The sequence below is a fragment of the Phocoena sinus genome, chromosome 14 (genome assembly GCF_008692025.1).
Source record: "Phocoena sinus isolate mPhoSin1 chromosome 14, mPhoSin1.pri, whole genome shotgun sequence".
Classification (NCBI taxonomy): Eukaryota; Metazoa; Chordata; class Mammalia; order Artiodactyla; family Phocoenidae; genus Phocoena; species Phocoena sinus.
The window spans coordinates 59,768,704-59,780,837 of record NC_045776.1 but is presented as its reverse complement, the minus strand read 5'-3'; the positions used below and the strand labels follow the sequence as shown (position 1 = coordinate 59,780,837).

The 12,134-nt window shown below is 45.5% G+C and overlaps 1 protein-coding gene across 4 annotated transcripts in view; it reads left to right on the top strand.

The window, feature by feature from the left end:
• The first annotated feature begins 2,184 nt into the window (after positions 1-2,184).
• Positions 2,185-12,134, top strand: part of PPP4R1 (protein phosphatase 4 regulatory subunit 1) — a 62,205-nt gene continuing 52,255 nt past the window's right edge. Inside the window, exons 1-2 of one of the 4 annotated variants that reach the window (XM_032603451.1) lie at positions 2,185-2,291; positions 2,390-2,434. In XM_032603451.1, the coding sequence (XP_032459342.1) occupies positions 2,285-2,291; positions 2,390-2,434 (52 nt within the window). In that variant the 5' untranslated portion in view covers positions 2,185-2,284. Of the gene's footprint in view, positions 2,292-2,389; positions 2,435-2,916; positions 2,925-3,034; positions 3,058-12,134 lie in introns of those variants that run through there. The other 3 variants (XM_032603450.1, XM_032603454.1, XM_032603453.1) reach the window with 3 other exon arrangements.

The following is a 12,134-nucleotide window of genomic DNA, read 5'->3' as shown; positions in this document are numbered from 1 at the left end:
CAATACAAAAATTAATAAATGACACAGCAGCAAGCAATGTCAGGTGGGTTTTTTGTTTATTAGCAGTTTTTTCCCCATGATACTTATTATGTTTGTGTTTCAAGAGTCAAATTTATCAATGTCCAAGGCTCCGTGGCTACTCATAAAAGTTTTCACTATCGTTTGGAAGAGGACTTATTCTGAAAAATCCAGGCCTTAATAGCCATAGTAGGATAATACTTTTTAAAAGTGACTTGTGACATTCCTTCTATTTTGCAGATTTCAGGGGCAGAGCAGACTCTGGGTTGTGCTCTGACCACTAGACACACAGCTTCCAGCATCCACAGGTGTGACACTGTAAGTACAGTTGGGGTAAGGGCATAGAATAATAATGGCTGTTCTTTAAATACCATTTTCTATGAGGAGGAAACAGTGCCTTTTATAGAGTGAATACTGGTGTAAAAATTTTTTTATTGTATGTTTGAGAAAGGACTAGAGAGTGGGAGAAAACATCAAATGTAAAAAACATGCTTGTGCCAAACCGTGAATAAGAACATCCTCACTGAAATGTCTAAAAACCGAGCTGCCTCAAGGGACCTGCTGTAACATGGGATGCAGGTAAGACGATAACCAAATGCACAGCTCCTGAACAATATGGACAAAACTACCCAGCCCCTCCTCCTTGGCTGCCTTCCCAGAGAACGTGAGATAAAACTCACTGTGCAGCCTCGCTACCCAAGGCAGAGTTAGTTGATCTGTATCCCAGGCTAGCATTTGGTGCATAACCTCTGTTTTATCACCATCACTGAGAATTGTTAAGTCTGACTTTACTGGGTAGATGGTCCAGATCATTCTCTTCACCTTTGCGTGTCCAGGGGCTGAAGCCTAGTTGGCGCTCTGTCGATTTTGTGTTGCTGCAGGGAGACCACCAGTTAGTGTAAAGAGCCAAATGCTCTGTCCTCCTCCTCCTACCCAGAATTGCTAAAATGGTGGGTGTCAGCAAGGCAAAATTCTCACGGATTGAGTCAATTGATAGTTTGTGAATTTATAACTCCTTGTCATTTTGAGAGTATCAGCTGAATTCACATAAGGGTGTGAAACTAGATTGTGCCCGTTTGGCTTTTAGTTTTAATTATTCTATGTTTGAGAAAATTAGACACACACCTAGAGTTAGAGATGCTATTCCAGCTTTTATTACTCTCAGAAACCTAATACATACTATGCAATATGCGTTCCATCCTGCATCTGAGAGGGAAGTTTTTGGAATAGCTACGTGGGACCCATTTTATTACCCAGAATTATGAATTTCAGAGGCTCTGGTGTAATATAATGTCCTTGATTAAGACCACCGTGCAGACTATTCAGAATTTCGTCTCCTCCCCCAGAGCCCAACGTGGCATCACTTACACAAGTCCCTGTGTTGTCTCCCTTGAGGGCATCACCATCTTGGAGGCTTTGGGGAGACGGGGAGGTGGGCTGCACTCCTGGACACAGGACAGTGGGAAGTGGGTCAGAAATCCTGGGTTGGGCCCCCACTCTGCACTGGGAGCTTGCGTTCATCACTTAACACGTGTGGAATAATAGAGTCTGTGCTACACATTTCAGCTGAGCACCTAAAGGGCTACCAAAATTATTTAAAGACAAAAAGCTAATGCTAGGCGCCGTTCCCGCAGCACCTGCGGGATGCCCAGTACGCGGTGCTCGGTTCCGGCCATTCTTCATTAATCCCGACAATCCCGGGGGCGAGGGTCGCCCGTCCTCCTACACCCGGGTCACACGCCCACCGCGCGGGCGGCGGAGCGGACCTGAGCCCGGCGCCGGGACGCGGGGGACCAGCGGGGAAGCCCGGCCGTCCCCGCGGCTTTGTTCGCGGCGCCCGGCGGCCGGCGCGGAGGCGGTGCTTCTCGCCCGGAGGTGGCCCCGCTGCCCCCGGTGCGCGCGGCCCGGCGGGCGGCGCCGGTGACCCAACAAAGCGCGCGGGAGGCCCCGCCCGCCCCGCCCGCCACAAGGCGCGGGGCTCCGGCGACGGCAGCAGCCGCGCCACCACACTCCGCGCACCACCGGGCCGGGCTGATCCGAGAGCGCGCCGGCGGGCGGAGCGAGCGAGGCGGGAGGCGGAGCGGCGCGCAGGCGGGCGGGGCGGGCCGGGTCCGCCCGGCGTCCGGAGCCACCCCCGGCCCGCCGCCCTCGGCCCGCCCTGCGCGTCCCCGCGGCGCCGCCCCCCGCGCGCGTCCACCGGCCGCCGCGCGCACCGCCCCTGGAGCCCCGGGTCCCCGGGCGACGGCGGAGGAGGGGGCGCCGCAAGATGGCGGGTACGGGCCCCGCGGCGGGCGGCGGGAGGCAGGCGGGGGCGCGGGGCGGCGGGAGGCGGGCGGCGGGCTCACGGCCTTTCTTGTCTCCTTCGGCGCAGACCTGACGCTGCTGCAGGAGGACCTGCCGGAGGACGCGGACGGATGTGAGTGAGCGGCCGGGCCCGGGCCGGGCGGGAGGAAGGGCGGCGGGCGCCCAAGGCCTCGGCGCGGGCTCGGGGGCGGCCGGCGGCCGTTCGGGCGGAGCCCCGGCGGCGGAAGCGGGAGCGCGGCCGTTGGTTCCCGGCGCCTCGGCGGGGACGGGGGCCGCGGGCGGGTCGGGGCGCCGCCCGCCGCACGGAGCCTTCCCGAGGCCGCCCCAGTGCCGCGCCGTCCCGGGGTCCGGGATCCGGGGTCCGTGGCCGCGGAGGCAGAAGGGGCGGCCTGGGCGGGATGGTCCGGCTTCACCGACTGTCTTTCTTCGGCGCAAATGTTGGCGACTCAGCCGGGCCTTCCTGCATCTTCACATCTCGGCTTTCCCGGCGACAGTGAAGTTTTCAGGGCTTGGTCTTTTGCTTCAAGAAAAGCAGAAAGTTTGACATTGTTCCTGGAGGAGTGTCAGAAAGGAAGTGTCTCTCTCGTATGTGCTCTTCCGAGGTCGGAAGATAATTTGGAAATTGCCTTCGAGTTGAAGTGGTGACCCGGGAGGGACGTGTGTGGGGCTTAGGGGAGAGCCCGCCCGGTGCTGAGACTCACTGACCCTAATATCATCCAAGTCGGGAATTCCGAGGTAGCTTCGCTTTGAAATTGCTCTTGTAAATGCCGTGGAGTTAATCCTTAGCATGTCTAATGTGGTTTCTCGTGCCCACATGAAGCTTAATTTTTAAATTACTGGGGGTTTTGAGTGAAGTGAGGGGAATTTACTCTTTAGGAGTCTCTAAAAAGTATTTCGAAAGTGAATTAACCATATGTAAACTTATCTTTTGCGAAGTCTGGGTTTATGTTTTTCAGTAAAACTCTCTGTTAAGGCAGCAGTGCACATGTAGTGAAGGACAGCACTTGCATTTCCCTAACGTTGTACCGTAGGACTCTGGGCTGCCTACGGGTAAGTTTGAAATGTTAGTTAAGGCAGCGCTTGATTTTCTGCAAAGTTAGAATGGGAGAGGTTTGGAGAGGTGACTGTCTCCAGACGGGGGCTTCTCAGGCTTGTATTTAGGTTCAAGGCTTTGCAGATAGAAGACGCTTTCCTTCAGCAGGTGTTGCGGACCGTCATTCATTTATTGTCACTTAGGTGCCATTGCACACTTAAAGCTTAAAGGATGAGCTGTACTTTGGCCCTTCACCCTTAAGGGGCACAGTCTAGAAGGGGCAGCCTACCTGTGCAGAACTCAACAGTGATTTCTCAGGACCCTCCAGACTTCTGCTGGGTACTGAGGATAGAGCAGTGTGAAGGATGGTCACAATCCGTGCCCTCTAGTGGTTTACAAGCAGTTTTAATTTAAGTGTGACAATGAAGGTGTCAGAAGCATCCTAGCACAGTTGTTAATAGACAGGGCTCAGGAGCTGAACTGCTTTGTTCCGTTCTTGGCGTTGTCACTTTGGACGGACTCCTGCAGCTCAATTGAACTTTTCTGTGTCTGTGTTGTCATTTGTAAACAGCTGTAATTAATATTACCTGCCTCATAGAGTTGTTCAGAGCCTTACATAAGTTAATGCATGTAAAGCACTTAGAATAGTAGCAGGGAAATAGTGACTATTATGTGTTGTTGTTATGAGTAAAGAGTGAGGGAAGTTGGAAGGAAAGTTGAGGGAAGGGAATACTGATGTCGACCATTACACCACAGAATTTACATATTTACAGTTGCTGCTAATGCTTGCAGTTAACTTTTTTTAAGGTCCAGTTCATTCCCAGTGTGGTTTTTTTTTTTTAACTGAAGTATAGTTGATTTACAGTATTGTCCAGTGTGTTTTAATTTAGGATAAAATCTTCGACCTTTGAAGGCACAGTTTATTTACATATTTATAATTTGGTTGAAGTCGTTGTTAGAATCATTGCTTATTTTCTTAGTTGCTATAGTTTCTACAGGTGATAACCTTTACCCAGAATATTCAGGAACAAGGGATCTTGGAACATATGGCCAGCTGAAGGACCACTCGGCATCTGTTTTGAAGGGAGGAAGGGTGAGAGGAACCTGGCGGTGGGACCTTGGTCCAGGGCGAGATGGACGGGCAGGGAATGGAGAGGCTCTGCACATCCTGGAAAAGAGAGAGGACCAGAGACGTTAGAGACGGGCTTGGGCTGCCCGCACAACTGGGCTGTGTCTCCTGAGCCTGGTCTTCTGTCTTGGGCAGCGCTGGTGGAGGCTGCCTCCAGACCTGCCCCTTCCAGCCAGGCCAGGGCTGAGTCAGCCTTTGAGAGGGGAAGACGTTGTTCTTTGCTCCAGCTCTATATTCTTGGTCACCTTTCCTAAATGCAGAACCTAGACTAAGACGGAAGAGAGAGTAAATACTATTCTACAAGTGATGAGAAGCTGGGGCGCCGGGGGGAGGCCCTGGGTGGGGTCCAGATCTTGAAAGGGGGGGCATTGCCAGACCCTGAGATGAGGCTCTCAGGTCGTTAATTTGATCTGTTTCATTTTAAGACCCCAAGTCTCTGTGTAGAATCAGTAGAAAAGTGGGTGAACTGGAAAAGGGTTGGTCAGAGATGGACTTGACTGGTAACCCTTGGAGAAAAAGAAACAAAATCCTAATGTGTGAAAAATGGCGCCTTGTATGTACATCTCAAAAGGTCATAAAGATAAGTAAATATCATCATCGTAAGGTACTATTAAAATTAAGTTTAGAAAAAAATTAAGTTTAGGAGAATGATGCATTGAAAAACTAAGTTTGTTTTTGGTTAAAAGGGATACTTCCAATACTGTCCAATGAAACACACTTTGAATTTCAGAGTGAAAGCAGAGCAACTTCCGACTTGTGTGAACCCTTCCTGTGCCTGGAATGATGGAAGTCAGTGCAGAATTCTGGATAGACTTTCAGAGAAAGAGTTTTAAATTTCTACTGTCGGTTCTTCACAGATGCAATTTTGATGTACATTGAAGTTGCTAGATTTCTAGGATAGGTGAGATGGGACTTAAGATACAGTAGGATTTGGTGAGTTAACGTTTGTAAAAATAATTTCACAGGAGTTAGATTAAAATTTAAATTTCTGTCAGTAATATGTTGAAGAAGATTATTTTAAAAGAAAGATGATGTAATGCTTAGTGGTTTGCAGTAGCTTTTGTATGCGGGTGGTTCTTCCCAGTAGCCGTGGGACGTGTAGGCTCTGGTGTGCCGATACTAATAAATAAGTCAGCTGATATGCAGAGGGACTAAATCATTCTCTCAGGGGACAAAATTCCTAAGTACCAACCAGAATTTTAAGCCAGGCCTCCTGATTCTAAATATTGTATTTTAAACACTGTTTTTTCTTAGATTGCCCAATTTACACCATCAAGCTGCCCCAGCTTGCGTAGGCGATTTGTTTGAACCTGTGCTTAGAATAAATACCCTTGAAGATGAATCTAGCATGCTGCCTGAGGTTTAATTTAACCTAGAGGGAGGGGATTCAAATGAGGCTCAGGTGTAAGTCTTTATGTTAACCTCTCTCAGCTGTGACTAGCATGCTGTGGAAGGGCTTTTGGAGCTGTGTTCTGGAATATGACACAGCACAGAATTTTTCCTGTTAAAGTTTTGGAGTCCTCTTACGTGATACTGTTTTTCAGGTTTGAAACAGTGAATTAACAATGGATCCAGAACTAATGGGGTGTAACTACCTAGACTAAACTCCGTCCAGAGCCTCTGGGCCCTCGACTGTTTCTGAAAACTGGGTTTGATAAGCTTCTTAGAGTCTCGCCACCTGGGGAAGCGAGGAGTGAAAGGTTGGGGCTGTGTCCTGTGGTGGCCAGGGAGTCGGTCGAAAACCTGAGGAAGGTGCCCTTGAAAATCATAATATTTAGAAGTGTTGTTAAATAGGGATTTGGGAGAGCAAGTCATGAGACTTGTAGCATGTTTTGATTGCTACCAGCAAGACTGGACAGGAGAAGTCTTTGTTTAGAGATAATATGGTTGGTGTCTTAGAAAAGGTGCTTAAAAATGGTTTTAGTGGTACCCACATGCATATAGAATCAGTTAATGATGCCTTGGGTCATAATTCCCCATACAGAATTTCTTAAAAAAAGAAAAAAATGGGAGAGTACTCTTTGTTCTCTGTAACCATGCGTGTCAGCCGCTTGGGCTTGTAGCTGCAGGACCGGGGCGTGGGGGATCCAACACCTAAATGCATAGGTTTTTATTCTTCTACCTGTGAGAGAGAACAAGCCCTTGCTGGGTGGAGTTCTTAGTCTGCCACGTGTTGATCACTGGTTTATATATTTCTGGTCCTTTGGCCTCATTTCCTCCTCTCATCAAAACAAAGATTTTATATTTGTTTATTAAACTACTGTTACTTCACCCCTGTGTTTGCCTTATGTTATGGAATTTTTCATTGTTCCGTCTTGATGACAGTTTTTGCCGTCAGCTACATGAGAGGGTGGGCAGTTTCTGCGCTTGAATTGGGGTGTTGTTTTGCTTTTAACTTGGATCTGAAAGTAAACCTGATTTAATGTTTTGGGAAGAAGAGCGGGTGACACACCTCTACAACTTTGGTGAAGGTGGTGAAGAGGCCAGTGCTCCCTACAACTTGTAGGAGGGGACTTTTGCACAGTCTCCCAGCTTGCAGGTCCCCCGAGGGCCACCTCCCCACGCCCGTCCCCAACTCTCTCCTTACAAGTCAGTCTTCTTAGCTCCCTTTCTCCTCAGACCTAGGAGCAGACTCCTTTTCTGGCCTAATTGGTACCAGTTTGGTTAGTATTTGAGCGTTGATCGTGCTGCGCTTCTGGAATATGTCCCGGTATAGTTCAGTGAAGGGGGAAGAGCGCTGGGCTTCATAAACTTAGAGCCAGGTTCAGGCCATTTATTCACTGTATCATCTTGAGCAAGTTTGCATCACTTCTCTCAGGTGTTCTGTCTTTAAGATGTTGCTAGGCTTTTGGACTGCTTTCAGTTCTTCGCCGTCACGGCTCTCTCAGGTGCAAGTACCTGTGTGGATGTAACATTCCCTTCTCTCTGGTAGATAACCTGCCAGACTGTTTTCCAAAGTGGCTGTACGGCTTCCCGCCCCGACCAGCGTGTGTGAGTCCAAGGTGACCCACACCCTTGCCCGGCACTTTAGTCTCTTAAGTGTTTTTTTCTTTGCAGTTTGAATTTGCATTTCCTTAAAGTCTGATAATGCTCAGCTTTTTATGTGCTCATTTAGCATCTATATATCTTCTTTGGTGAAGTGTCCAAATCTTTTTTTATTGGGTTGTTTTCTTACTATGTTCTGAGAGTTCTTTGTATTTTCCGAATTCAGGTCCTTTCTCAGATATGGGATTTGCAAATATTATTTTCCATCCCTTGACTTTCTTTTCATTGTCCTAACAGTGTATTTTGAAGCGTGGAAGTTTGAATTTCACTGTTCAATTTATTATTTTTTTCACAGATGCCCTTTATCAGGTTGAGAAAAGCCCCCTGGGTTTTCCTGAGACCTTTTTTGAAATTAGGAATGAATGTTGGATTTTGTCAAATGCTTTTCTGCATTCATGATATTTTTCTTTTTTAGTTTTTTAATATTATGCACTACATTGATTTTTTAAGGTAAATACTGTTCACTTTTTTTTTTTTTTTGCGGTACGCGGGCCTCTCACTGTTGTCTCCCCCGTTGCAGAGCACAGGCTCCGGATGCGCAGGCTCAGCGGCCATGACTCACGGGCCCAGCCGCTCCGCGGCATGTGGGATCTTCCTGGACCGGGGCACGAACCCGTGTTCCCTGCATCAGCAGGCGGACTCTCAACCACTGTGCCACCAGGGAAGCCCTGTTCACTTTTTAAATGGGAAATTTCGAAAATACACAAAAGCAAATGAGCCATCCTATACCCACCTTTTACTTACTCTCCTTTAACATCTGAACTTTTGTGGGTAGGGGTTGGGAGGAGGCAGCTAGAGTACTTTAAAGACATCCCAGTGTCATTTATTTTAACTCTAAATATCTCACAAGGCATACCTGCAATGTGATGTTGTAATCCGCGAACAGAAGAACGTCTGAGATTATGGTGAGGTATGGTAGTTTATGAAAGTTTAAGTGATTAAATTCTTGAGACATTTTCCTTGCTGGTTCTACTGTAACAAAGCCCACCTGTATAATCACTAAATTCACTTTCATCTTAATATTGATCACCAGATTAAAAGAAGCAACATATTGCTTGTTTTTTATCATGCTAATAAGCACGTTTCACCATTTGGGGTCAGCCTTAATGGTAACAAAAGAATATTGGTAAACAAAAGTTGAATTTTATATTTTAAATTGGTTTGTGTATAATCCAGAGAATCACATAAACTTTAAAAATTTGAATTGTGCTATGCCTGTCGTGAGCCAATGATTCCAGAATTACAGAAATCAAGAGCTAGAGGACAGACTATATATTCATCCTTCTCATTTTAAGCATGAGAAAGTTTGGGCCCAAGGTCTTGCACACACGGCTTGGTGGCAGAGGGTAGAATACTATTCAGACCTTGTAGGTTTTAAAGTTTTTTCCTCAGATATCCTCTCACATAGTTCTTTAACTTGCTGCAGAAGGGAAGTGGGAGAAATTTCTGGATTTTGTTCATTTTTAAAATTACCACGTGTTGGGCTTCCCTGGTGGCACAGTAGTTAAGAGTTTGCCTGCCGATGCAGCGGACACGGGTTCGTGCCCCGGTCCGGGAGTGTCCTACATGCCGCGGAGTGGCTGGGCCCGTGAGCCATGGCCGCTGAGCCTGCGCGTCCGGAGCCTGTGCTCCGCAACGGGAGAGGCCGCAGCAGTGAGAGGCCTGCATACTGCAAAAAAAAAAAAAAAAATTACCACGTGTTGTCATACTGTGTATTGGGTGTTGTGCTATAATCTTGCCGACACTATTCCCCGGTGAGGTGTGTAGCCCCACAAATTTACAGAAGTGGCACCTGATGAGGCTTACCTGAACAGTTAAGTAATTGGCTCAGTCACCTCCCTTGCAAGTGTTGGGTTACATCTAGACCTGGCCGGCACAGTCTTTATTACTCTTTATTACTGTACTCTTCCTGCCTTCCAGTTTTGACCTCCCTTAATTTGTCCCTTATTTAGTTATCTAACCTCCTAGAGGTTCTGGGCGATGTGAAGGTCATAGCATGTTCCAAGTATTTGGTGGGTAAAATCATTTTTGTCCAGGTAGTGCCTGCCATGGGAATGTTGGAAGCACAATATACCCTTTTTCTTTGTGTTTTAAAACACTCGTATATAAGGGAGCCAGTCATTGGAGCAAAAGTGGGCAAGAACATTGGCGTGATCTGACATGTCTGATCCTGGCACTACCTGATTACTGAAGTGGGCAGTCCAAAATCTTATTGCTGAATTTATATTTAAATTTATATACTGCTTTGAAGTTGTACTCAAAGTCAGATTTGATAGAAATTATTTTCACATTTAAATCTATCAAATTAGTTTTTGGTAGAAATAAAACGTCAAGACTTTAGATAAATTCAAGTACCTCATTTATGGGGACTGGTGATTATTTGGACCTGGATTAGCTCAAGTTTTATGTTTGGATTATGTACAGAAAAAAGGATTACTAACCAAAGCAATTGGGTTAATAGGACTGCAAGGAAAATGTTTGCACACTGGAGAAACAAACACCACATCTATAATGTATGGGAGTCCACACCTGCAAACGCTCTGATGTGCTGCATCTCTGACCAGTAGAATGCTGTATAGAAAACGTGATCTTGGTACCTAATTTGAAAGTAGATAAACACGCCCCTTCCTCTTTTATGTGCATATATACTTTAGGGAAATGTTTTTTGAAATATTCATAGAGTAAACTTTAGCACATTATTCCTGCTTAAATTCAGTTGTGAAATTAAATATGCTCTAGGACAAATTTATACTTATTTGCTAGTAAAAATCATTTCTAAGAATTTAGTAAACTTTTAATATATTTGAAGAAAGGATTTCTGATAAGCATATTGTCACACATTGAAACTTGACATACCTGTTGCTTGAGGATATATATCTGGAACATTTTTATTCTTTACCCATAGCAGAGAGCCCAGCACGCAGTAGGCCTTCAGTATATAGTTGCTGAGATGAATTGTGATTTTCTGGCCAAGCTGAATAAGGCCATAAAACGTATTGTAATTTGCAGTAAAATAATGAAATGATTTGTTTTCTAATTAAATTGTTACTTTGAGAATTTTCCGAGTTACACAAAGGTTGCACAGGTGTTATAGTTAATTCCCCAAACTCTTCACCTCCATTCAACATTGTTAACATTTTGGCAGTTTGCTGTTTGTTTTCTCTATACGATTATAATTACAGACACACAGTGTAATGTATAGGTTATTCTTAATCTTAATTTCTTTGTTGCACCTTTTTAAGAAGTTGTAGACCTGACCATTAGCCTGTATCTCCTAAGAGCAAGGCCAGGCTCTCATAATCACTCAAATTCAGAAAGTGTAACATTGATACAAATCAGCTATGTAATGTGTAGCTCATTCCCAGATTTCAGCGATTGTCCAATAATGTCCTTTATAGCAACTATCTTGCCAATCGAGGCTCCTGCCATTGCATTTAGTTGTCATGTCTCTTTAGTTTGGAACAATTTCTCAGCCTTTATCTTTCATGATGTTGGTAGTTTTGAAGAGTCAGCTTGGTTTTATCTGTTTCCTCGTGATTTAATTCAGGTTATGCTCCTTTCTCCCTCCCTCCCTCTTGGTGTGTGTGCAGAGATGCTATGTAAGTAATTCCGTGATTTTCTCAGTGCTTCATCTCAAAAGGCACCTGATGTCAGTTCTCCATCATTGGTGGTGGTGATTTGATTTTAACAGCTTGGTTAAGGTGTGATGTCTACCAGATTTCTCCACTTAAAGATTCTCTCTTTTTTTTTTTTTTCTGTATCAAAAGTTGGTAAGAGAAGTGACTTGATGCTGGGGGATATCCCATTCCCAGACAAACATTCACCCATTAGTATTAGTGTGTGTAGATGATTCTTACCTGAATCAGTTACATTTCCTTGCTGGCTTTCTGCTTTTCAGAAGAGCTTGCCTTTCCTGTTTGTTGGTTTATTTGTTAAAATATTTAAAGCCCCAAATGTTAAGGTAACTCTTATAAATGATTAAATCTGTATGGTGTGTCTCGTTATCTTTCATTTTCTAAGATGTAAAGGACTTGGGAAACAAAAAAAAATTCGGCAAGTTTATTGTGGCCTTAGCATTATCAAGGGAAAGATTGAAGGAGGACAGATCATCAGCTTGTTTCTGTTTTAGTGGATATTCCTAGAGGCTGTGTGGAGAATAGAAGGATGTTTTCATCAAGCTTGGTGAAAGTTAAGTTGTACAAATTAATCAGTTCTCTTGGGTGTAGTACTTCTCAAAGGTGCTAATATGCTAATGGTCTGTGAGTGTCTTAGGGGAGGATTAAGTGCTATTAAAAGACCCTTGTCTCCGCAGGTGTCTCTGTGGACTACCTTCTCATTAACAAATGTTAATGAATAGGCATTCTTCTGGAGAAGCATTAGACCCCATTTTTTGGATTTGTTTGTTTGTTTAGGTAATAAAAAGATTAGCAAGACAGGCTTCCTCTTCTGGGACTTTACCTGTGTTTCGGTTGCCGGGTTGGGGGTGGGGGAACAAAAAAATAAAGAAGAAAAAATAAAACGCTGCGATTGCTGGTGGAGTAAAGCGCCGGCCCCCAAGGCTGTGGGGAGTTCATAGGAGGAAGAGCTCTTCATCAGAAAGAGTAG